Source organism: Chiloscyllium plagiosum, unplaced genomic scaffold, assembly GCF_037043375.1.
Source record: "Chiloscyllium plagiosum isolate Xiang-an unplaced genomic scaffold, Cpla_swu_hap1 HiC_scaffold_1, whole genome shotgun sequence".
Taxonomy (NCBI): Eukaryota; Metazoa; Chordata; class Chondrichthyes; order Orectolobiformes; family Hemiscylliidae; genus Chiloscyllium; species Chiloscyllium plagiosum.
Genome location: NW_028270139.1, coordinates 33597983 through 33624228, shown reverse-complemented (window position 1 = coordinate 33624228; position 26246 = coordinate 33597983). Strand labels below are relative to the sequence as shown.

The window sequence follows — 26246 nt, the reverse complement described above, 5'->3', positions numbered from 1 at the left end:
TAAATATTGTAGTAATTGTGATGTGTTTCTGAGAAAGAAATTTTTGTAACCTGTGTTCAATTAGATTTATTTTCCATTTCAAGGAATTCTGGAGCTATGTTTTTCCTTTTTTTAAACTTATTTAATACATTTTCCAGTGTTTAGAGTATAAATAATGATGAATCATCTAACATCTCACTTGTCCGCAATATGAATAATTTTGATTAATATTTTATATTTGGCAGAAAATGTCAAAATGATCAAGAACTCTGCATTGTCACTAATCTCATTGTAAGTTCCTATTATGAATGATATGGCAGATTTCTGTGAGGCAGATGGATTGATGTTAGCATCAATCCTTATATTTAGAAAAAAATCTTTTAAATCATTTTCCAAACATAGTGTGCAGTTATTGGACAATAAGGTAATATTTTGGCATTAGCAAATTCATGAATTGTGGCTTTCTCCATTGTGGGAATTCAGAAAATAATTTTATAGCTATGTAACTTCAACAGAACTATATCTTACAGTGTTTCTATTGTCATGGGTTCAAGTGATAGACATTTTTATGACTAACTGAGGTCAGTCTCTTGAATGAGAGCAGAGATGTCTTGGGAAATATGTTGTGTTACATTTCTCAGATTTAATTGATTAAGCACCATCATGTTAAGTTTTTGGTGGTGATTGTTGTCGCTAAAAATAGCACCCTCAGTCCCACTCAAAGCCGTTACAAAGCGCTGAGAATTGCTGCAGGAATTTTTTTAAATGACAGTCATAGCTTTGGAGGAATCGTGTTAACTTGCTTTGCTGATATTGATTTACCCTGATTACATTTACACAAAAGTGGAACCATCAGATCTAGCAACACGTCATAACACCCATGAAAGTGGGTCATTTCTGTAATTGGAACAAGTCAGGCAATCTTTATTTCCAAGTGTAAGAAACGAAGAGAAAACAGTACATTTGCTGTTGACAGCTGTTTTTACATGTGAAGCCCCATTTGCAACACTGATGTTCAATATACTATTGCAAGTTAATTCTCCTAATAGCTTTTGTGCAGATGTTTAATTGTTTCTAGAATAGATGCCAATTGTCACAAATACCTTTTAACATAACTTTTTTTCCAATTTTACTGTTTTTTTTAGTACAAATTAAATGAAATGATCTCAAAAACAATTGCATAAATGCATGCTTCAATTCAAACCATGTAGGAATATGTACATTTTCTAAGCATTCAAAATGTGTCTATTGACTCAATGGTTTGTAAGGGCTGCTTCATTCACAACTATTAGTAGGTTTATCACTATTAAATTGTTTCATAGTTAAGTGCAGGAGTGGAAAAAAGTTAGAGTGGGGATTAGGATTATGAATAATAAATGCTTATACTATGATGATTTATTTACATATTATGCGAGTCCCTCAAAAAAATCAATATTGTCAATGAAAATAATACATTGACAGACAAATTAAGCAATCACTTTACATCAATACTTTCACTAATGGAAGATAATGGTGGAAGTACCAAGGAAACATGGGATCAGGATGGGGACTCACCAAAACTACTGTAAGCAAATAACTAAAGTGAAACAAATAGTGGCTCTAAAACAGAACAAGTTCTCAGAATCCAGAAGGTTTTTTTATCCCAGGAGATAACGAAGAACCTTGTAAATCCCTAACAATAATTATCCAAAGCTACTGAATAGAGAAACAGTAGGAAACATAAGCATATCATCTATAAATTTTTCAGTGCAAGTCTAGATGGAGTAGAAAAGCAAACTGACTGATTACTAAAGGTTCAGCCACATGCTATCACTAAAACACACACACGGTTTTAATTAACTCTACAGGAAAGGAATTGAAAAAATAAGGATATTAAGTTAGTCAATTTGCAGATGACACCAAAATTGGAGGTGTAGTGGACAGCGAAGAAGGTTACCTCAGATTACAACAGGATCTTGACCAGATGGGCCAATGGGCTGAGAAGAGGCAGATGGAGTTTAATTCAGATAAATGTGAGGTGCTGCATTTTGGGAAAGCAAATCTTAGCAGGACTTATACACTTAATGGTAAGGTCCTAGCGAGTGTTGCTGAACAAAGAGACCTTGGAGTGCAGGTTCATAGCTCCTTGAAAGTGGAGTCGCAGGTAGATAGGATAATGAAGAAGGCGTTTGGTATGCTTTCTTTTGTTGGTCAGAGTATTAAGTACAGGAGTTGGGAGGTCATGTTTAGATTAGATTACATTACAGATTAGATTACATTACAGTGTGGAAACAGGCCCTTCGGCCCAACAAGTCCACACCGACCCGCCGAAGCGAAACCCACCCATACCCCTACATTTACCCCTTACCTAACACTACGGGCAATTTAGTATGGCCAATTCACCTGGCCCTGCACATCTTTGTGACTGTGGGAGGAAACCGGAGCACCCAGAGGAAACCCACGCAGACACGGGGAGAACGTGCAAACTCCACACAGTCAGTCGCCTGAGGCGGGAATTGAACCCGGGTCTCTGGCGCTGTGAGGCAGCAGTGCTAACCACTGTACCACCGTGCCGCCCACCGTTGCGGCTGTACAGGACATTGGTTAGGCCATTGTTGGAATATTGCACGCAATTCTGGTCTCCTTCTATTCGAAAGATGTTGTGAAACTTAAAAGGGTTCAGAAAAGATTTACAAGGGTGTTGCCAGGGTTGGAGGAATTGAGCTATAGGGAGAGGCTGAACAGGCTGGGGTTGTTTTCCCTGGAGTGTCGGAGGTTGAGGGGTGATCTTGTAGAGGTTTACAAAATCATGAGGGGCATGGATAGGATAAATAGACAAAGTCTTTTCCCTGGCATCAGGGAGTCCAGAACCAGAGGGCTTGGATTTAGGGTAAGAGGGGAAAGATATAAAAGAGACGTAAGGGGCAACTTTTTCACGCAGAGGATGGTACATGTATGGAATGAGCTGCAAGAGGCTGGTACAACTGCAACATTTAAGAGGCATTTGGATAGGTATATGAATATGAAGGGTTTGGAGGGATAAGGGCCGGGTGCTGGCAGGTGGAACTAGATTGGGTTGGGATATCTGGTCGGCATGGACAGGTTGAACCGAAGGGTTTGTTTCCATGCTGTACATCTCTATGACTCTCTGACTCTATGTTAAACTCTATTGAACTTTGGTTCAGAGTATTGTGTGAAGTTCTATTTACCATAAATTAAAAAATATTGTAGAAGTTCTAGGGAGGGTGCAGATAAGATTTACAAGGATAATTCCAGAAATACAAGTTCCCCTCCAACCCACACACCATCCTGATTTAAAGCTATATCATCTTTCCCTCACTGTTGAGGTTCAAAATCCTGGAGTCCCTCCTTAACTCAGCAAAGATTACTCTCAAGACTACTTTCTCAAAGGCAATTAGGGGTGTGCAATAAGTGCACGATGCATAAAAAATACACACATCCCATAAAGAAATCAATTTTTTAACCTAAGGATGGAGTTAGGGATGTCACAAGCTAAGACTTTGAGCCAGGCTTTTCAGGATAGATGGGAAACACTCATAAAAAGAGGGGATTTCTCAAGTGAAATACCTAGCAGTGAAAAGTATTAAGGTAACTATGTGTTTTGTGGAAGTGTCTTTATCTCTGATCCAAAAGGGCTGGGTTTAAGTCCCATCTGCTCCATAGGTGTGTCATAACCCAACTAAACAGGTTGATGAAAGACATCCAGAATTTAAAGAGTCCTTGTGGTACAGTGGTCTTTGTGGTGCACTGGTATATCTGAACCAGAAAGCCCAGACTCAAGACTCACCTGTTCCAAAGGTCTGTCATAATATCCCTGAACAGGTTGATTAGAAAATATCTACTCTGATGTAGAAGGAGGATGTTTGTGGTATAGTGATAGTGCCCATGCCTTTCTGCCAAGAAGTCCAGGTTCAAATCTCACCTGCTGCAGGTTTGTGTTATAATACAGGATGGTTAAAAATACTTACACTTGTAAAGTTAGTTTGGACTCTTATCTCACAGTGGTAGAGGCATAGGTTCAAATTCCACCTGTTCCAGAGGTGTGTAATAACATGTCTGCACATGTTGATTAAAATAACCTCTTAGATATGTAGGTTTTCAGTTTTTGCAAAGGCATGCTTAGACGTGCATGTAAAGTAGAGCACTCAGAACTAGGACAACAGTTTACACTGGATACTAAAGTTTTGTGGCAAGCAACAAATGTTCATCAAAGCATTCTAGTTGCAATGTACTCTTCAAAAAAGGCTTGGAAGTCCTCGTAACAATAAGGGGCACAGGCAACTATGTAGTTATGCTACATATTAACCATGATCCCTTTGAATGCATTCCAAAATGGAGAAAAGAGCTGAACAGCTTATCTTTATTCCTATCTTAGTTTAGAGGGCAAAGTTTGTTGTTAATGATCCTGAAGTTCTGCAAATCATCCATTTTGCCTGCTGATCTATAAAGTGCACCTTCTGAAGCTCCTGAAGTAAACAAAAACCTTGTAATACTGTTTTTAGATTGAATAGTCTATTCTCAGGCTAATTTTTAAACAAACTGATGACTTTGAAGATGTTAGCAAATAACCTTAAATAAACCAGATCCACCCATGTTATTCCAGCACATTTTCCAACAAGCAAGTTAAGCAAAAAAAAACTACCAGCCCTGAATCCATTTTTTAAAGAAATGAATTTGGCAAGCGTGTCAGAAAGCAGTTTTCTTGTAGTCTCTGGACATAATGAAATACGCGCAATAAAAATTACATGTACCTGAACGGTAAGCTTCCTTTATTTCTTTTATTTGCTGGTTGCTTCTTGTAGCAAGAATTTCGATCAGCACACTTTCATTTGTACCAGGTCCCTAAAGAAATCAAATTAAAGAAAATTTCGGAACAAAAGCAAAGCTAAATTAAAAATAATGTTTATTACTGAATGCTCTTTCCCCATTGACGCTATTCTCTGAATGTTCTCAAGCTGAATTTTCTACTTCTAAATAATCTACTGCTGGAAAACAGAGCAGAGCAGTAATCCTACACTATTGTTATTTCACTCTTCTCTTCAGCAACATCATTCCCTTTTTATTTTTATAACAACTGAAATTCAAGTGCACTAAATAACTAAACTAAATTTAAAGAGCATTGGAGGCTCTTTTGCCGTAGTGGTGGGGTTCCTACCCAGAACCAGAAGGCCCGGGTTTCAGTCCTACCTTTCCCCGATGTCGGTCTAAGCAGGTTCGTTAAAATAATTAAAGATCATTGGAGCAGGAATGACTAATGAGTTTAAACATGCTCGCGCATTGTGCCTTCACTTCTGATATATCCTTAATGTATTTGATGTGTTAAGATAATATTGGACAACGCTACACATTTGCTACAAAACAAAAAAGAAATATGCAGCAAACACATTTGAGCTGGAGTCCAGGCTGGCGAATGCAGATAATATGAAGACGGATATAGTATTAGCAGAGAGGGTACGGAGACACATTTACTTGCTCTTATTCCTCTGCATTTTGCACTGTCTCAATCAAGCGAATAAGAGAAAATGTGAACAGAGTTGCATGCTCCATATACTTCAGTCTGTCAGTTTGACACTCCAAGCCACGAAGATTGGATTTAGTTCTGCTGGTGTTGATGGTTCAAGGCTGTTCAGTTTAATGACTGATCACTTTTAAACAGCTATAATCTATCAATCATAATCTAATTGTTCTAATTTAGCATGCTGGTACTGCCAGAGATCTTAGTGGAGAGTGTTTTCAGCTTAAATATTTGTCTCAGGCACCACAAAGACCACAAAGTGGTTGTTGCTACCAGTATTGTCATGGACAGATGCATCTCTGGCAGATAGACTAGGGAGGACAAATTGAAGTTGGTTTTTATTTCCTAACGTTATTTCTTTCTTGCTGCAGGCCTAATCTAGCGGATTCTTCAGTCATCAGGAATCCCAGGTTAATGGTCTAGGGACATGGGTTCAAACCTCACCATGGCAGATGGTGAAAGCTGATTTCAATAAAAGGGAATGAAAGGCTAGCTTTTGCCAACAATCTGATCACCTATCTGGTTCACTAATGCTGAGTACGAAAAGAAATCTGACTCCAGACCCAAAGCAATATGCTGATGCTTAACTACCCTCACGATAGTTAGAGGTGGTCAATAAGTGCTGCTGAAGCCAGTGACGGGCTCATCCCATGAATGAAAGAAAGATTGTGAGCTACTCAGCCACTCTTGGTGCTGTACGTTAATGTCCAGCCAGCTACTGTGCATTCAGTGCCTTGGCAACCCAAAGTGCATCTTCCAAGTGATATTCAATCAGCTGAAGGTATGCAATATATTTGTTGAAACTTTATTGCTGGAACAGCACAGCAGGTCAGGCAGCATCCAGGGAACAGGAGATTCGACGTTTCGGGCACAGGCCCTTCCTCAGGAATTATGCAATATATTTGACCTGATACCATGAAACTTCATGGGTATGTACTCAATGTAGAAAGAATTCCCATAGCCACTCCATTATCACTGTATGTGACTGTACTGCCAATTCTCTTGTACCTGCCACAAATGTAGGACAGAACATGAATAGAGATTATGATGGGTAAGTCCAGAATGTTGTCTGGACAGAATGATTTGGTACATATGACTATGACAAGTTGTTGCTTGACTCGTCTATGGAACAGCTTATTTTGGCATATGTCTCTAGATATTAATAAGGAGGACAGGATGATTTTTATGCCAGCTGGTCCTTCTGGTTTTATTCCATTTGTAGGTCTTAAGTCGCAGTTTGATACATCCAACTGACTTGTAAGGACGTTTTGGAGTGCAGTTAAGAGTCAACGACATTTTGTCTGGAGTTACATAAAAGCCTGACCGCACACTACTTTCTTATTTAAAAAACATTAATAAACCAACTCACCAAGGTGAAATTTGAATTCAACTTCCAGTTTACAAATCCAGCACCATAATCACTAGGCTATGATACACCATGGGTTATTCTTTGTCAACATTTGCTCTGTGTGATGTGCTTATGTGTTCCAGTTTATCCAGGAATAGGAAAATCTGCCATATTTTCTTTAATTCTAGATTCCAATATGTTGATGCATTTAAATAATATGCAAAAATCCTGATCAACTTTCTTTGATGTATACACACTTCCATACATATCTCACAACAATTCTGTTCCTGTTTGCTTCCATTTTAAACATGAATTGCTCTCTTTAAAAACAATAGTCTTCCTTGAAGAAATGTTCCCATTTGCTTAGTCACAGTATGTCTGTTATTATGTCTTTGATAATGGTAAAGCACTTCCTTTCACAGTACATTGACTCATTCACTACCTAGGTCAATTTAAGAACAATGATGTGTCAAATTTTACAGTAACAGGGCATCTAACAGGATTTTACGTGAGTTAGACTTACCCCTACACTTTCAGCTCAAGAATTTTTCTTGATTTGCTGGAAATGTGAACTGTTGACACCTCCTATTGTTCACTTCAATTGTTCATAGAAATGTGGGCAGGTTATTCAACCTCTAAAATTCAATTGAACAATGGTGGAGCTGTACCATACCTCAACATCTTTTCCCTACCTTGAACCATTTCCCTTACCCAACAGAACATTATCAAAGTAATTTACTGCTGCCCCCTCCTGTCAAGTAGACACACATACTCAGTGAAGTTCAAGATTACAATAGCTCTGGATTTCTTTTTCGCCTCTCGCACTTTCCAGTGATCTGCTTGTTATTGTGCAGGACTTCACAATTTGCTGAGCACATGTGTGTCTTCCAAGTGGCTAACATTGTTTGGGAGCACTAATACTTATCTGTACTTTGTTACTATTGAGGCCACTCTGAATAAGAAGGTCCAAGGATTTGTTCCCCTTGCTGGATTTCCATAGATCATGCAGCCATTGACTGCACACATTTACCAACACAATCACCCTTATATCAACCAGCAAGATATATCAGTCAAAGGGATTCCACTCTATTAAGTTTCAGCATTAAGAATGAAACCAGCCAAAAACAAAATCATGCACATCTGTGAGAGATAAACAGGAAATCCCCATGATGCCTTCATGCTGAATCAATAATTCTCCAACAAATGTTTGCACAGCCTAGCAGACTCAGCAGAAGGGACATTGAAGACAAGGGCTAAATTCTAAGGGTATGAATGAAGCCCTACCAATGACATTTAAGGTAGATACAACTGAAGCCAGGTGAGCTCAGGAATGATCATTCAAAATGTCAAGAATGCATTAGAGAACTAAGATGCAACTTGTGCCAGTAGAGTACAGCCACCAATTCTCTTTCATTTGACTAGGTCTAAATGTCTGATTGGTTTACAGTAGTAGAGGATTAGCCACTGTTGAGTCTTAACAAGAAGAGGCTCTTGTCTTAATAAAATGAATGTTATTGCATGATACCAGAGAAGCAAATTATATTCGTTTGTTAGACATTGTTAGTCTAGTAGTGCAATTGTCATGTCCCTAGCTCTGGGCCAGATTCAAATCCCACCTGCCCCAAAGGCATGTCATAACATGTCCAAAGAGATTGATTAAAAGTTTTTTTTAGAAGACCATGAGAAGACCCATGGTTACAGGTCTATTCTCTAAATGATCATAAGATGTTCTGCCTTATCTCTACCCTAGCCAGAGTGACCTCATCTAATTGGATGAAGCTTTATGCAGTCGCTAACATTAACCCATTATCTGTATACAACACAACCTTCTGTTGTTGACCTTCCATCCATAAAATGTCTGGCTCTATCTGCTTCTTTTCTCAGCATTACAGGGGTTAATATATCGTGCAGCATTAACTGTATCAGTGGGTTATCACTACACTTTCCTCTACAACTGATTGAGAAACTCAGAAGTCAGACACAAATGCCATGGCTGAATTAGAAAACTTGCTGACAACCCTGATATTTGAATTTCTCTGTTTCCAAAACACTACTGGTCAACCCTGCTGTGAAAGAGTGGCAAGTTTAAAATTCAGCCCAAACTGACTGATGGAAGATGAGTCTACCCACTTCACTCCTTACACAAAAGACTTGATAAGAGGGATGTGCAGCACTGAATTGAAATTCTGGAATGCTGTTGCTAATATTATCCGACTGAACTGAGACTGCTGAAGTGCATATACTTCATTAAAGGACTGAAAATTGTGCACATTTTAATTGACTTCCCCATGGTTTCGTTTTTAATTCATTTGGGAACCAGCTCCTCAGGTTAAAAAATATGCAAACAGATTTCCAGGTGTCCAGAATTTAAGTCCCTGATCTATAATATCCTGTGCTATTGCAAGTCACTTATTTTGCTGCTTTTTGATTGGTTTCATTCATTTTTTTAATCCCTACTATTCAGCCAATATTCAGTATGTTGGTCTCTGATTGGAAACAGTTTTCAATGCAAAGCTTTCCTCTGGGAATTCCTCTTGAATATAGGAGTTTCAAAGATAAGTAATGATTACTACGGTGTACCATCAGATCACAGCACAGCAGACCTTTCTTGTACCCAAGGCCATTCATAGAGTTCTAGTTATCGGCCATATTCAAGAAGCTTCGTCATCATTACTCACACTTTAGCAAGGAGGCATTTCCCAACTTTGCGGTCTCCTGGAATCAGGCCTCCAAGTTACACTGACCATGATTAGAAGCCTCTCATTCATTCAATTATCACACTGAGGTACTGGTTCATGACTATAGCTTATTTTATGTTGGGGTACAAAACATTTAGTAAAGGAGCAATATGCTGTTACATGCTGTTAATTCACCTATAATCTGAACAAATGTAAGTGTTGAAACTGAACAGGATCAAATTGGACATCTGCAATACTTAGAAATTATTGCATTTCACTCTTTCCAAAGCCTACAATATGAAGTACAGACAAGACGTGATGTATAGAATTTACGTAAAAAGAAGTTGCGCAATTGTTGATAAGCAAATAATCTATTTCCCAATTTATAGAAATGGACAAGCCGGAAAGTGACAGAAAATCAAGCTCACCTGCATTGCTCTTTCTAGCTCCTGTGCATCAAATAGTGCTGGTGGCAGCACCAGAGCAGTGATCACATGCTTAAAGTCACCAGAAAGGTCACCTTTTAGATCATCTATTAGCTCCTGAAATACAAAAACAGACCAGCCAAATAAAATATTATAACAATATAGAGCAAAGGCATTTAGGTTTTTTTCCTGAAATTGTTTAGCAATTACTTATTCGGGTACCCTGCACCATAATCTCTGAAGTGCCCTGCTGTTCAATCTGATATTTATGTAGTATCAATTACATCCTCAATACATCTAAATCCTAAAGCACTGTACATTTATTCAGTTTTAAGTATAGTTGTTCTTGAATTGCAGGGAAGTGACAGCACACAATCTGTCTCACTGACAGCAATAAAATAGGAACTAGTTAATCAACTCAAGTGGTATAGTTTGAGGAATGAAGGTTGGTTAGAACAACAGAAAAAAATCCCTATTTTTCAAAGGTCTTTTACATTTACATGATCATAAAATTTGAAAGACAAATTACTGGAAATTAAAATCAGGCACTTACTTTGGCAGCTTGTCAATTCACAACGCAGGTTTTACGCTGAGGTAACAATACAAGACTCAATGAAAATGTATTTAAAAATCTGTCTCCTGGCTCTGGTTGTCGATGGGATTTGAAAATGTAACCTTCTGACGCTAAGGCACAGGTGGCATCACTGACCATGCTGACATTTTAATTAAGTTAGCTTTTCTTTAGTCCCTGACAGAAGAACCTCCTCTTATCTGCTCTTCAATTATAAAGTGTTAACACACTCAAGGGTTTAATTAATGGGTCTGTCAATTAATTACATTACATTATACTTGGTCTCTTCATAAACAAAATCCTCCAGTAATTTATTTAAGATGGTGTCTTGCTGATATGATAAGGATAGAAAAAAAAACTTGTTTTAATTTACTCTTTATTACTACTTAATCTGTTCAAACTAATGTAAAAGTGTAATGGCCACCATTACAGACTTGTTCCTGTCCCACTCCACTACTGGTTTATACCAGTCATAATGGTTTTGTTCAGTTGCATAACAAGAGGGGAAGTTATAAATTACGATCATAGTATCTGATACTTTTGACACTAATCAGAACATAAACCACCCAATCAACAGTTTAATGTATGCACTCTTAACAACATTCTACTTGTTAACACAAGATTTATTTAATAGCAATTTCCAATAACATTCCTACTATTAGATTCCTATTGTTAAATATTTCAAAAATAAGAGTAGAACATATCATTGTCTGTGAGTCCTTTGGGAACAGGATTGCATTTGTTTTAATTCCCCGTTAGTTAGTGATAATTACCACATTTAAGTTTTTCAGGATTCCCCGGAAGGAGATTTTGGGCAGAAAATCTTTACTCAGACACAACAACAGAAATTCCTGGAGAAATTCAGCAGGTCTGGCAACATCTGTGGAAAGAAAGCAGAATTAACGTTTCAGGCCCAGTGACCCTTCTGGACCCAAAACTGTAACTTTGCTTTCTCTCCAAAGAAGCTACCAGACCTGCTACGTTTTCCCTGAAATTTCCGTTGTTTCTAATTTCCAGCATCAGCAGTTGTTTGTTTTTGTGCTTTACCCAGACAACTGAATTCTGAATTGTTTGAAGTAAGCACGTCAGTGTTTAAATAAGTAAGTATTTTCTTTATCAATATATCTGTAGTGAGAAAAAAAGAACAAATCCACAAATAGTTTGTATCTTTCAGTCAATGTGAAGGTACAGTATTTTACAATTAACATGGAATATTGACTCATATTTGTAATCCACTATTAGTGCTGAGCACCTAATCTTACACAATTATAAATATATCCCAAGAGAAAATCTGATAATTATCAATAATAATTGAGATAAAGACAGCAAAATAGGACAACCAATATATTGCCATTGTGGATATCCTACTACTCAGTAGTATAGTAGAATTGAAATGATAGAGATGTAGGTGGTGGAAAGGGTTATGTAAAGAAAGGGAGAAAAAAAACCCTTTTGGAAAGCTTTATCTATTGTGACTCATCATAATTTGAGCAATAAGGAAAGCAAGAAATCTAACTGTATGCATTATAGTCAAATCAAAACATCAATGTCACAGAGTCAAAACTAATAGCCCTTGATTGACTATCTTAACAGTCTGGTACGTACACGTCCACAGGTTCCCTTGTATTCTTTGCAAATTTGTTGACGTTGCCAGTTGCTTCTGTGTGTCAGAATTTCAATAATTGCTTGTTCATTGGTTCCTAAAATTAGATTTAAAATGAAAATCAGCTTCTCATTAAGGTGTCTAGGTAGGAGTTAGGAACATATGATGCATGAACATCCCAAAATATTTATGTGTATATTGCTATGAAAATTAGTGACAAAGCAAGACAAAATCCCCTGCCAAGCAACAACTAAGTCAGTAACTTCCAATGGAAAAACACTATTTTTGCTGGGAAATTATACAAGTACAAAAAGTACCCAATTTCCCCTTCCTGGACATGAGGAACATGTTACAGTAAGACTCTTGGATTATGACAGTGGGATATCTTGCTGTTAAATATAAATACGGTAACATAAACACTATGGGTTTTATATGTATGATTTTTCTTGTTCGTTTTTGAATGCTTAGATTTATGGTTTTGAGTTTGTAACTGGCAGGTTTTCTTTGGGTGTCTGAAGTTAAGAATTCAGATGTAAGTATTTCTGTAACCATGGGGATTTCTTTTAATAGAACTGTTTTTGAAACCTTGCTGTCGAGTGAATGAATTTTGTGCACTGATGGACCTGTGTTTGTTTTAGGTAAAACGAGGACTGCAGATGCTGGAAACATCTGGAGTAGAGTGGGTCTGGAGTAGAGTGGTGCTGGAAAAGCACAGCAGGTCAGGCAGCATCCAAGGAGCAGGAAAATCGACGTTTTGGGCAAAAGCCCTTCATCAGGAATAGAGGCAGGGAACCTGCAGGGTGGAGAGATAAATGAGAGGGAGGTGTGGGTGGGAAGAAAGTAGCACAGAGTACAATAGATGAATGGGGATGGGGATGAAGGTGATAGGTCAGAGAGGAGGGTGGAATGGATAGGTGAAAAGGAAGATAGGCAGGTAGGACAGGACATGGGGACGGTGCTGAGCTGGAAGGCTGGAACTGGGGTAAGGTGGGGGGGAGGTGAAAAGAGGAAACTGATGAAGTTTCCCTGTGTTTGTTTTAGATTGTTTGTGGCCAGCATGGTAAATACAGGGGCCTCAAAGGTTTAGTGGGGAATTCTAGAAATTTTTTTCTTTTAAGTTGAATAGAAATGCCCGAAGCTGAGGGAAAGAGAATGTTAGTTTTATTTTTAATTTTGAATAATGGGAAGACCTTGGTACAGGATGGCTGTACGCAGCAGTACTCCTGAAAATGATAGATTTAATAAATTAGATTAATATGGGGTGAAATGTTAGTGTTAGTGCCAGATGAGAGGTTTTGGGATAAAACCTGAAGGTGTTACAAAGCTGAATATATTGAAGAAAATGTGTGATAACTCCAGGAAAAAGCCTTATACAGTTTCACTTTAAAGATTGAAATTACAAGTGATCTAAACCTGCAAAGGCGTTACACAAGCAGTGTTTTGAGTACTGTATCAAGAGGGGTCTTTTGGGTATTGTACAAAAACTTCCTTTTCTTCTCAATTTATAAAGGAATATTTTGGGATTAATGGGATTACACTTCTGTTAAAATGCAATGTTTAAAACCCATGAGTTTGTATTATAGATAAATAGATTAATTATTGTATTTTGTCTTTGTTCACTTCATAGTAGCTTCTGTTTTGTTGTTAAAGCAAAATTCTGCAACACTGTGTGCCTATGTTTCAGTGAAAGACCATTTCATTAAAACCTAAACAAAAGAAGAGATGACCTATCAAACCAGGATATTGACTTGGATCTACATGTCTAGTAATAACATCTGGTAACATCATAGTAATTTTGCTAAAGCAAGTTGTAGGTAAAAGCAGAACTAACAGTATTTTAGATAATTAAGAATAAAGACTTGTAATTGCTTGCTAAATCTTAACTGCAAAATTTGTTCAGAATTCTGGTTGGAGCTTGAGCATAGCTTTTAGACATATGCATCTGACACTGAAAGCTACTGACTTTGTCTTTATTTCTGTAATTGTTGAAACTTTTCAAATTCACAGTAGTTCCAAACTGCTCTGGAATGTTAGAAACCCTCAAATGACATCCACAGCTGCCTACAGGTAAGGTATCTTATTTACACAGCTCTTGTGATGCCTCCAGGAAAAACTCAGCATTCATTTTCTGGCTTAATAGATTGTTCAATTTTAATTGTCTCATCTGAAACAGATCAGCTCAAGTCATAAATGAAATCTTAAGCAGTTGCAATCTTCCCGCTTGATTTTAATTTTGATCTTTCAAATCTGGCTAAACATTTCAAGATTCTTATTGGTATTTCCTATTGATTAAAAACTAATTTTTAAAAATTTGATTACAGTAAAGCAGGTAGTAATAACGGTAGTGCAAATCAAAATCCTTCAGATAGTCAGTTCTGATGGTGACCAACATGTAGGTTGATCCATCACAAACTTAAGTTGTCAGTGTGTTTATTAACTCTGACTGCCAATACGGGGGTGCAACCATTCTCAAAGGGAGTCCCAATAGATCCCAGTCAGAAAGCTCATGCTGCACAAAAGCAGAGCCAATGGTCTTAGAAATGTATTTTGCTCTACTTCACTGTTAATGTGGGATTTCCATACTGGTGCTGTTTGGAACTTTCTTTGCATTGCGATTTTTGTGAAGATTTGTAACTCAGGTTGTGTCAAGGTTGTAAGTTTGCTCGCTAAGCTGGAAGATGTGTTTTCAGATGTTTTGTCACCATGCTAGGTAACAGCATCAGTGAGCCTCCATTGAAGCGCTGGTGTACTATCCTGCTTTTAATTTATGTTCTTGGTCTGTTGTGTGGGTGATATTACTTCTGGTTCTGTTTCTGAGGAGTTGGTAAATGGGGTCCAAATCAATGTGTTTGTTAATGGAGTTCCGGTTTGAATGCCAGGCCTCTAGGAATTCCATGCGTTCCTTTGTTTTGCCTGTCCCAGGATGGATATATTGTCCCAGTCGAACTGGTGACCCTGATTGTCTGTGTGTAAGGATACTAATAATAGTTGGTCATGTCTTTTGGTGGCTAGTTGGTGCTCGTGTATCCTGGTGGCTAGTTTCTTACCAGTCTGTCCAATGTAATGCTTGTTGCAGCCCTTCCAGGGTATTTTGTATATGACATTTGTTCTGCTGGTTGTTGGTAAAGGTCCTTTAGATTCATCAAGAGTTGTTTAAGTGTGTTGGTAGATTCGTGGGCTATCATGATGCCAAGGGGCTGGAGTAGTCTAGTCGTCATCTCTAAGATGTATTTAATGTATGGCAAGGTGGATAGAGTCTCTGGGCATGTTGTGTCTTCTTGTTTAGGTTTGTTGTGTAAGAATTGCGGACTGTGCTTATCAGGCAGCTGTTTTTCTTCGGCATCTCATAGTTCTTGGCTGCTGCACTGTGCTGTGGCTCATTTAAATAATGTCCTGATGCAGCTCCATTTGTGCATGTTGGGATGATTACTCCTGTAGTTGAGTATCTGGTCTGTGTATGTCACTTTCCTGTAGACATTGGTCTGCAATTCTCCATTGGCTTTTCGTTCTACTGTGATATCTAGGAAGGAGAGTCTGTTGTTGTTCTCTTCCTCTTTGGTCAACTTTATACCAGTTAAGGATGTTGTTTATGTGTTTGTGGGACTCTTCTAATTTGTTCCATTTCATGATGACAAAGGTGTCATCCATATAGTGGATCTAAAGCTTGGGCTGGACCATGGGGAGGGCTGTTCCAACCTCTGCATAACTGCTTCTGCCTGAAATTGGTGATTCCATGGGTGTTCCATTGATTTGTTTGTAGGTCTTGTCGTTGAAGGTAAAGTGGGTAGTGAGGCACAGATCTACTAGTTTGAGGATGCTGGTGTTGAGTGGTGTTTGTGTCCTTGGTTCATCTAGTAGTGAGGCCAATGTTTCTTCGGTCAGGGTGATGTTTACAGATGTGAATAGGGCCGTCACATCGAAGGAAACCATGACCTTGTTGTCCTCTACCTTGGTGTCTTTGATGATGTTCAGGAATTCCCGGGTGGAGTGAATGGAGTGATGTGAGTTTTCTACTGGGTATTTCAGTTTACGGTGAAGATCCTTTGCTAGTCTGTATGTTGGAGTGCCGGGAAGTGAGACTATGGGTCTGAAGGGGGTCTTTGGTTTGTGTACCTTTGGTAATCCGTAGAAACGGAGTGGGTTGGATCCTTCAGGTTTCATTCTTTGGAAGTCTGTTTTGTTCATTTCACCTGTCTTGTGGATTTTCCTGAGTGTTACTTTAATAGGATTGTAGTTGTAGAGTCAGATCCATCGCTACCTGTTGGAAGGTGTCGGTATCTGTGAGTAGTGTGTTTGCTTTTTCAATGTATTATTTTCTGTTCAAGATGACGGTCATGCGCCCTTTGTCTGTCAGTAGGATTACAATATTTCTGTCCTTTCTAAGTACTTCCAGGGCTTTCCTTTCCTGTGTGTTGAGGGTGTTCCCTTCTATCTTTTGGCTTAGTGTTGGTATGACTGTCTGATGGCCTGCTGGATTTCTTCAGTAAGTCTGTTGCCTTTCATGGTTGATTCCAGTGCTGCTAGGAAGTTCTTTTTGTCTGCGTCCCTGTGGTTGAAGTTCATCCCTCGTACTAGGACGACCTTTTCCGTATCTGAGAGTGGTTGGTTCGATAGGTTCTTTATCCAAGCTTCTGTATTGTCTGTGATATTGCTGTGTGAGCTTGCCGAGTTTTTCTTATTGGGCTAGTCTTTTCAATGTCTTGGCCCACTGTTATTTAGTGTTGATGGTAGGTTCTAGCACACTTGTCCATTCCTGGTCAGTCACGTTGGTGTACAGAATTGTTTGGCGCAAAATTACCCAATCGTATTTGTGGAATCAGTTGTGAGCATCATTTGTCATTTCTCATAACATTCTGCAGCCATTCTGTTCTGCTGTTCTTCTGGCTTGTGGGGTGTTGAGAGGTGGTTTGTATTTGACACATCATGGTAATGCCAGTTTTCTGAGGCATTCATGTAGATCTATCTTATCCTTAATCTTTCACCTTAACCACTTCATGTGTCAGAACATTACACTTTTCCATCTTTTACAAGAGATTAAAGATTTAACATTACTTTCATGAAGATTTACCTAGACAGATATGGTTTCATAATATTCAGTTTGTGGACTTAATGTATAACTTCACTTATTCATATTGAACAAGAACTAACTGTATCAAGTAAAAAGTATTAATAAGCACGCTAAATATTGTCTCTGCCAAAATAACTGTGACAAATAATTACAATTAGAAGTTTGATACAGAAATGATTCAGCTATACTTTAAAGCGCAAATTCAGAGTTAACATATGCCTACCTAGTCCTACTATCGCCTTGCGAAGATTATCAACGTCCCTGCCGACATTGAAGCATGTGCAATCTTTCACGGTTCCACGGCTCCCAACCTATTTAGATTAAATGAATATAAAAGTATATTTTAAATAACGTTTGCGTATCATATTCAGTTATCTTCTGGCATTCATGACAAGTGGTGGTGATCACCAACAGTCTGCCCTAGTCCAGCCTCATTGATGTGATGGTCAAGAATACACAACAATAACTCTACTGCCTCAGGAGGCTAAGAAAATTTGGCATGTCCCTTTTATAGATGCACCATAGGCTGCACCCTATCTGGATGCATTATAGTGTGGTGTGGCAACTGCTCTTCCCAAGATCTCAAAAACACTACAGAGAGTTGAACACAGGTCGCAAACCAGCCTTCCATCCACTGATTCCATCTATACTTCCCACTGCCTCGGGAAAGCGACCAACATAATCAAAGACCCTTCCCATCCCAGTTATACTCTCTTTCATCGGGCAGAAGATATAAAAGTTTGACTACACATACGAACAGATTCAAGAGCAGCTTCTTCCCCACTGTTATTAGACTTTGTAAAGACCTCTCAAATGTTAATGTTCATCTCTCTCTCTCTCTCTGTATTTTGTCTACGGCTGTAACACTGTATTCTGCATTCTGTTCTGCTACCTGATGTACTTTTTATGCCCGTAAAGCACCCAAAACATTACTTTTCACTGTACCTTGGTACATGTGACAACAATAAATCAAATCAAATCAGGTTTGGTTATGTTCAAAGTAGAGAGAGTGAGAGTACAAGTCATCTACTGAATGGACCTTCTTCCGCTTTTATCTTTTACCCAAATTACAAATGAATGTAAGTGTGGCCATGAGTTTTCCACTAAGTTGTGCTGTTTTACTCAGCGGAATGTAATCAAAATTGGCCAATCCAAAGCAAAGTATTCCAGAAATTCAAGCCCAAATATATCCAAATCAGGTTTCTGCTGCCCTTTTTGGCTGTTTTAAAAACACCATGTGAGAAACTGGTGTTGCCCACAACACTGGCCTTACCTCTAGGTCAAACTAATCACCATTATGAGTTTCTACTAATTGTAGTTGTTAGGAGGTCTTCAAGTTGAATGTTACATTTAACTTTTTTGTGAGGGTCAAGCTTTAGATACTTTAAACAATCTCACGGAAGGAAAAACTAGTAAAACTGGAAGATGAGACTCACTAATCTGACGAGTCTTTTATACTTAGAATTGAGTACCAGCATGTCTATTTCCAAGTATACTTTTCTTTCCTGCTGACTGCTATAGCCACCTGTAAGTAGAGAAAAGGACCTAGATAGTTTTTATTAAATGTCATTTTCCAATGCTTGCAATACTCAAGGTTGTGGATGACACTGATTAAGAACAAAGATCAAAGAAAATTACAGCACAGGAACAGGCCCTTTGGCCCTCCAAGCCTGTACCAATCCAGGTCCTCTATCTAAACCTGTCACCTGTATCCTAAGGATCTGTATCCCCCTGATTAAAATTGCTTTCATTTTGTGATAAATTGTTTTCAGATCAAACTGCACCAGGTTAGTTCTCTTCAAGAAAAGCAATTAGAAGGATTTTTAAAATAATATATTTTCTAAATCAAACTTTCAAAACATTGCCCAATTGTGTTGGGTCATGGTAGATCTTACATTTGGTGATGGGCAAATGAGTTGGTGCAAAATACAGGAGCAAGGGTAGAATTCTCCACTCCCTGAAAAATGTTTCTCCCTCCCTATCCCTACATACGGCATTGGTTCCTGGTGATATCTTTGTCTAGCAGTGGCTGTGGCAGAGATCTGTAACATACAGAGAGGGCCAATGCTGAAGAATAGCCAGTGAGTAGGAGCTTGTGTGCTGTACATTTCATAGACATGTGACCTCCCAAGCACTGATGATGTCGCCTAGCCAGGGGACGAAACGTTTGCAACAAAAACTTCCAGCTCGGTGAACAGAACCACAGCAACGAGCACCCGAGCTACAAATCTTCGCACAAACTTTGAATAGGTGAGTGTAGGTGAAGGTAAGCACGTTTATAGTGGGATTTGGGGAAACCTGTGGGGTTAATGGGATGGACTACCAGGAAGGGGATGTGGATATTTGGGGGATCACTAACATGGTTAGGTTAAGTCTGGAAGCAGCTTGAAGAGGAGTATTTGGTGTTTCCTTCCCTCATCATAGAATCTGCACAATGGGGAAGAAAATGGCTGCGAGCAAACTTGAAGTGGGAAGGGTGGTAAATGAGGAACCTGTGAGCAAGGAAGATGCAGCAAACACCATTCCAAGGGACTTTTAAAGGTCACAACTTCGTTTGTGTGTGTTGGGGTGGTTACTTTCATAGTTTCACTGCCAGGGACACCATCATACAAACTGGCCAAAGAACTGAAACACCTGGTCAGCGGATCCAAACACTCTATACAATCAACACAGGAATTCTTGGACATCATCAGAAATATACACATAGACAAAGAAGAAACCATGATATCATTCGACATGACGGCACTGTTCACTTCGATTGACAAAACCCTAGCCAGAGAAACAATAGCCAACCTACTGGACATACAGAACAGAAAACAGGACGCTGAACCTATCAACAAAGACGGCATACTTAAACTACTGGACTTGTGCCTCACAACACACTTCACATTCAACAACCAGATATACGAACAAATCAACAGAACACCCATGGGATCACCAATCTCGGGACTCATAGCAGAGGCAGTTATGCAAAGGTTAGAACAAACAGTCCTACCACAAATTCAACCCAAACTCTGGGTCAGATAAGTCGATGACACGTTTGTAATCATTAAAAACACGGAAATAGAAAAAACACACCGGATCATCAACGCCACACTCACAGGAATCCGATTCACGAGAGAAGAAGAAAAGGATAGCCAACTCCCATTCCTAGACGTGATGGTACAGAGAACACCGAACGGAGAATTCACTACAAGGGTATACAGGAAAGCCACACACACAGACCAAGTCCTAAACTATGAAAGTAACCACCCCAACACACACAAACGAACCTGCATCAGGACACTATTCAAAAGGGCCACAACACACTGCAGTACACCAGAACTGCAAAAATAAGAAGAGGAACACCTATACAAGGTATTCGCCAAAAACGGATACCCGCGCAACTTCATCAACAGATGCCTAAGAGAAAGACCACGGAACGAGGACATACCACAACCAAAAGGACTAGCCACACTACCATACATCAGGAGCATTTCAGAACTGACAGCCAGACTACTGCGACCCCTAGGACTCATAACAGCACACAAACCAACAGCCACGCTCAGACAACAACTCACCAGAACGAAGGACCCGATACCCAACATGAGCAAAACTAATGTAGTGTACAAAATACCTGCAAGGACTGCACAAAACACTATATAGGACAAACAGGAAGACAGCTAACAATCCGCATACATGAACATCAACTAGCCACGAAACGACATGACCAGCTATCCTTAGTAGCCACACATGCAGACAACAAGCAACATGAATTCGACTGGGACAACACTACTATCATAGGGCAAGCCAGACAGAGAACAGCCAGGGAATTCCTAGAGGCAAGGCATTCATCCACAAACTCCATCAACAAACACATCGACCTGGACCCAATATACCAACCACTACAGCGGACAGCTGAAACTGACAACCGGAAGCGGCAGGGACAGACCACTATAAACACCGGAGGAAACATCAAAGAAGTGCTTCGCAGGAGGCTCCCAAGCACTGATGATGTCGCCTAGCCAGGGGACGAAACGTTTGCAACAAAAACTTCCAGCTCGGCGAACAGAACCACAACAACTCACCTATTCTTGTTTGCAAATCCACCTGATCCTTCACAATTATACTGTGCCATTACCCGGAGCCTCCTGCCCTTTGTCCCAAAGATGAGGCAAATGTCCATGGCAAAGGATGCACTTGCCCACCCCAGCTCCAACTCCTTGATTTTCTCTGAACAGACTCATAGCCCACCAGACAAGATGTGCTGAGACCACTGATTCATGACTATACATCTCACCATCCTACTGCCCTCGACTTGGTGCTATGGAGTTAATGGACTAACTTTGTCCTACTTCCTGCTCTGCAGAGGCATAGGACCTTAACTGAGAACCCACTGATTGGATTCCTGACTGTGGCCAATCCTTAGGACCAAAATGGGAGGCTGCTCTTGACTTTGTGTACCTAACTGATGGGTGCATCCATGGGCTTCAGTGTGGATTACTCCCCTAAGTCTTTGAAAGATAATTACTTTTTGCGGCAAAACTGATGTGTTTACCACATAATCTGCTGGTACATGAAGTAGGTGTAAAATTGACATAGCACAGCAGGTTGTACAACCCTTTAACTGAGCACTGTTGAACAGCAAGACAAGCTGCCTGTTTGTGTAATTGGCAGAACAACACAAAGCAAGGCAAGGGATGCTGTGAGCATGCAGGTAGGTGCTAAGTGAGCAAGTGCTAAGAGAGCAAGCGATTATCCTTAATGTGCAGCCTGGTTCAGTCCCTAAGCTCGATCCCAAATTGTCCTTGGGCACAAAATGTCTCCGCTTTAGCCTTTCAAAGCAAGTTGCTGGTGTGCCATATAATACAGGTCTGTGCTTACAAGGCGTACTGTCAGAACAAAGCAGAAATGCCAGGATAGTCAGTATTGATTGTCAGATGCCAATACTGTGGAGGAGGGGTGTGTTTGGTAAATGCCTGTTGATCTTGCCTGGTCTGCAGTTTGATTGCACACAACATGGAGGCAGTTTGGAGAAAGGAACAAGCTGATTCTGCTTGGTACACTCACTGGCTTTCCTGTCGAGTTTTCTTGACATCCAGCTTCTTTGGCAAATTTGGTAAGATGGGTAGGTGAACATTAATGAACTAAGTTGTGGCATTCACATAACATTGAACAAACAATAATGAGCATCACCTGCATCTTGCTGCTGCCTAGTGAGAATCTTGGCATGCCACTTGTGAAAAACACTAAAAATGGGGCAAAATGATCTTGATGCTGAGATGGACCTCTCTGTAATTGTCGTCTGAATCTGCTACACATTTTATCATAGCCCGTTTGGCTCAGATCACTATGATTCTGCTCAATGTCTTTCCTACCTTAAAAAAAATCTTGATGATGTGATTAAAGTTTGAATAAATATAGTGCAGTTTTCAAATGATGTGTACTAAAGAAAGTCCCTAACTTAAAAATGTTCCTAAATTTGCCTAAAGTAGTTTCACTGGTGTAGAAATTCAATATTGCAAAAATATCTATACACATTCCTTTCTTAGAGCAATGTTGGGGATAATTTGATGCAACAGGAAATGTTGTCAAACTTTATGAATTTCTACACAAGATACACTGGATAAGTTTTGCTACGCAAATTATTACCATCACGTTAATAGGATCGAAGTTGTTTTAACAATTTTCTACATGCCAAATTTTAAAACAGCTGCCAATGAAGCACAAAACAGAAACCAGACACTTCCCCATGGTGGAAGGAGATCAGCCCCAGGCCATTTGTACACGTCTCTTCACAACTAGTTTTTTAAGTGCATTGAACTGTCCATTACCATCCAAAGGACTCACAAATGTTGTAAGGAGACCAAGAATGGGAAAAGGGAGCAAGAAACAAATATCCTTAAAAAGAATTTCACCCCATAAGCTGAAGTACATGTAACCTGTCAAATGTTGCTGTATATCATTCTGTACAGGACATGGCATGAACCAAGGCTCTTGTTAGTAATTGGCTAGTGCTCTGTTGATAAGCTATTTATATGTTTATATGATTCCTGAAGAAGGGCTTATGCCCGAAACGTCGATTCTCCTGTTCCGTGAATGCTGCCTGACCTGCTGCGCTTTTCCAGCAACACATTTTCAACTATTTATATGTTTAGAAATTCTCAGTTACATTAGAATGTTCTTCAAATACTGTGCAAGTCTCAAATCTATTTTAAACCATTTCACTTAAGTAAAAATTTGATTAGCCATGAGCTTAGAGATTTTTTCCCTTGTGAAAGGTCTATTACAAGCTCACCTGTAAAATAAAAATACATACCAAATTTGATCATTTTCCTTTAAATTATTTAAATCTGATTACAATACCCAATTTACAGTCTACCCTTAATTCAAAGCAATATAATGTTTCAAATTATGTACAAATTAAGGAGTGAAATTGGTCATCATCTCGAGCATAGTGAGCTTATAACAAATCTAAAAGCCAATTTTATCCAACACGTTTTTCATTGACTGAATTTTTCACACTAAATTCCCACTTTGCAGTTTTACTTACATTACCTAATTTCAATTATTAGACAACTCAACATTTTAATGCATAAACTTCAAAATATTAAAAGGTTCTGAAGAAGAATAGTAATATTCTAATAATAAATTAATAACATACATGTAAAAGTCAAATGCAAAGCAACATTAAACAAAGTCCAGTAACAACAGAGATGAGGGCTATGCTGTAAATTTTGATAAGGAGCAAAGTGAGGAAACCCATGATAGGTTTGAACTCAATGTTGGAAGACATATGAGAGGCATGGATAGGATTATTAGACAAAGTCTTTTCCCTGCGGTTGAGGAGTCCAGACCTAGAGGGCATAAAGTTTAGGGTGACGGGGAAAGATATAAAAGAGACCTAAGGGGCAACTTTTTCACACAGAGAGAGTGGTACATGTATGGAATGAGCTGCCAGAGAAAGTGGTGGAGGTTGGTACAATTGCAACATTTAAGAGACATTTGGATGGGTATATGAATAGGAAGGGTTTGGGGGGATATGGGACGGTTGCTGGCAGGTGGGACTAGATTGGGTTGGGATATCTGGTCGGCATGGACGGGTTGGACCGAAGGGTCTGTTTCCATGCTGTACATCTCTATGACTCTATGACATGCAGGATAAGGCATTTGTTCCTGGTCAACAACGTCAATGGGCTCCCAAGGCAAACAAACTCAACAAAAATGTGCACGGGGAGAATGTGCAAACTGTGTGGAGTTTGCACATTCTCCCCGTGTCTGTGTGGGTTTCCTCCGGGTGCTCCGGTTTCCTCCCACAGTCCAAAGATGTGCAGGTCAGGTGAATTGGCCATGCTAAATTGCCAGTAGTGTTAGGTAAGGGGTAAATGTCGGGGTATGGGTGGGTTTCGCTTCGGCGGGTCGGTGTGGACTTGTTGGGCCGAAGGGCCTGTTTCCACACTGTAAGTAATCTAATCTAATCTAATTTAAAAATCTGTTCAAGAGTTTTCAAATCAATCCAACGCCTCATCCCATCCTATCTCTATAATCACTTCCAATCCCACAAGCCTTCAGGTTTTCTGTCCTCTTTTAATTCAGACTGTTAGTGCATTAGCAACTATATTTGCTTAACAACTGGGGACATGCTTTCAGTTGTCCAGACTCGAGATTGTGGAATTCTCTCCTTTTGTCTCTCCATCAGGCTTTGCGACGTTAACACAATCCTTAAAATCTAGCTCTTTGACCAAGATTTTGGTCACCAAAATCTGTAGCTTGGTATCATACTTTATTTTATAATGCTCCTGTTCGATACTTTAGGACATATCTCTATGCTATAAAAACGGAAATTGCTATTCTTTCATGACCCGTGAGAAACCTTCCACACATGCCATGATCATGTCTGTAACTCTACAAAAAGGTGGCATTCATGGAGAGAGAAACAAACAGTTATTTTAGGTGTTATTCATCAGTTCCTTATTATTCAAGTATGGAATGGCATTCATAATTTTTCTTTGTTAATTAGCATATTGTTATGAAATATCTTTTCTTGAAACATTAATTTTTTTTTCTTTCTTATGCTGGTGAACATATTGTGCAATTTTGGCATCTAAAATTATATGAGCAAGAAAGATTGAAACAGACTTACAAAAGCACCATTGGGAGCTGGAGTCAGATCACTTCCTGGGGCAAGTTGCTCACCAATGCCACCACAGCCCACGGGAGCATACCCACCATTCGGCCACCAGGACTCACATGCTCCACCAGTAGACTGTCAGCAAGAAGAAGTATGATAAATAAGGTGCAAATTAAATACTTTTTAAAGCCAATATACATTCTATAAAGGATTCGACTCCCTCTTTTATGCCCTCAATCAATAGCCATCCTTCCCAACCCTCAAAAGTTTACCAAATAGTGCGGCATTCTTGAATGGCTGCAGTCCATTGGCACAAGTACACCCATAACATTGTTAGGGAGAAAGTACCAAGATACCGCAACATTGGTTCAGAGGGGAACTTTCAGTATTCACATGCAACTGTAGCCTTCGTCCTTATAGATGGGAGAGGTCAGAGGTTTTTAAAGTGCTGTCAGAAAGGACTTTTTGAATTATTGAAATAATTCTAGTGAAGTGTGCTCCTTATAAATGGAGGACAAATCTTCTGAACTACAGCCAGAATGTCTGGCCCTATAGCCTTCGCTGTATTAAATACAGTAAAATGAAACATCTGAAAACTGACATGTGATGCTGGGGACCTCAGGAGGAGGTGAAGATGAATCAACTACTCAGCACTTCTGGCTGGCGATGGTAGCAAATGTTTCAGCCTTAATTTTTGCAGTAACCTGCTGAGTTCCCCTATCACATTGAGGATGGAGATGATTGAGGAGTCACCTTCTCCTGTTAGTTGTTTAATTGTCCACTATCATTCACAATTGGATGTGGTAGGGTGGCAAGCTTTGACTTGCTCAGTTGGTAAATAGGATTACTTAGGTCCAAACATTGTTGCTTCCATTGTTTGTGTTCTAACTTCATCTGGTTGGCGTCTAACTTTTAGGTATGCCTGGTGTTGCTCTAGGCATGTTTTTCT

General features: G+C 39.3%; 1 protein-coding gene across 2 annotated transcripts in view; it reads right to left on the bottom strand.

Annotated features, from left to right (window-relative positions):
* anxa3a (annexin A3a) overlaps window positions 1-26246 on the bottom strand; it is a 63755-nt gene that overhangs the window by 26392 nt on the left and 11117 nt on the right. For both annotated transcript variants that reach the window (XM_043696332.2, XM_043696322.2), the window contains 5 exons: window positions 25310-25432; window positions 17411-17498; window positions 12122-12216; window positions 9949-10062; window positions 4731-4821 (listed from right to left, as the gene is read on the bottom strand). In XM_043696332.2, the coding sequence (XP_043552267.1) occupies window positions 4731-4821; window positions 9949-10062; window positions 12122-12216; window positions 17411-17498; window positions 25310-25432 (511 nt within the window). The remainder of the gene's footprint in view (window positions 1-4730; window positions 4822-9948; window positions 10063-12121; window positions 12217-17410; window positions 17499-25309; window positions 25433-26246) is intronic.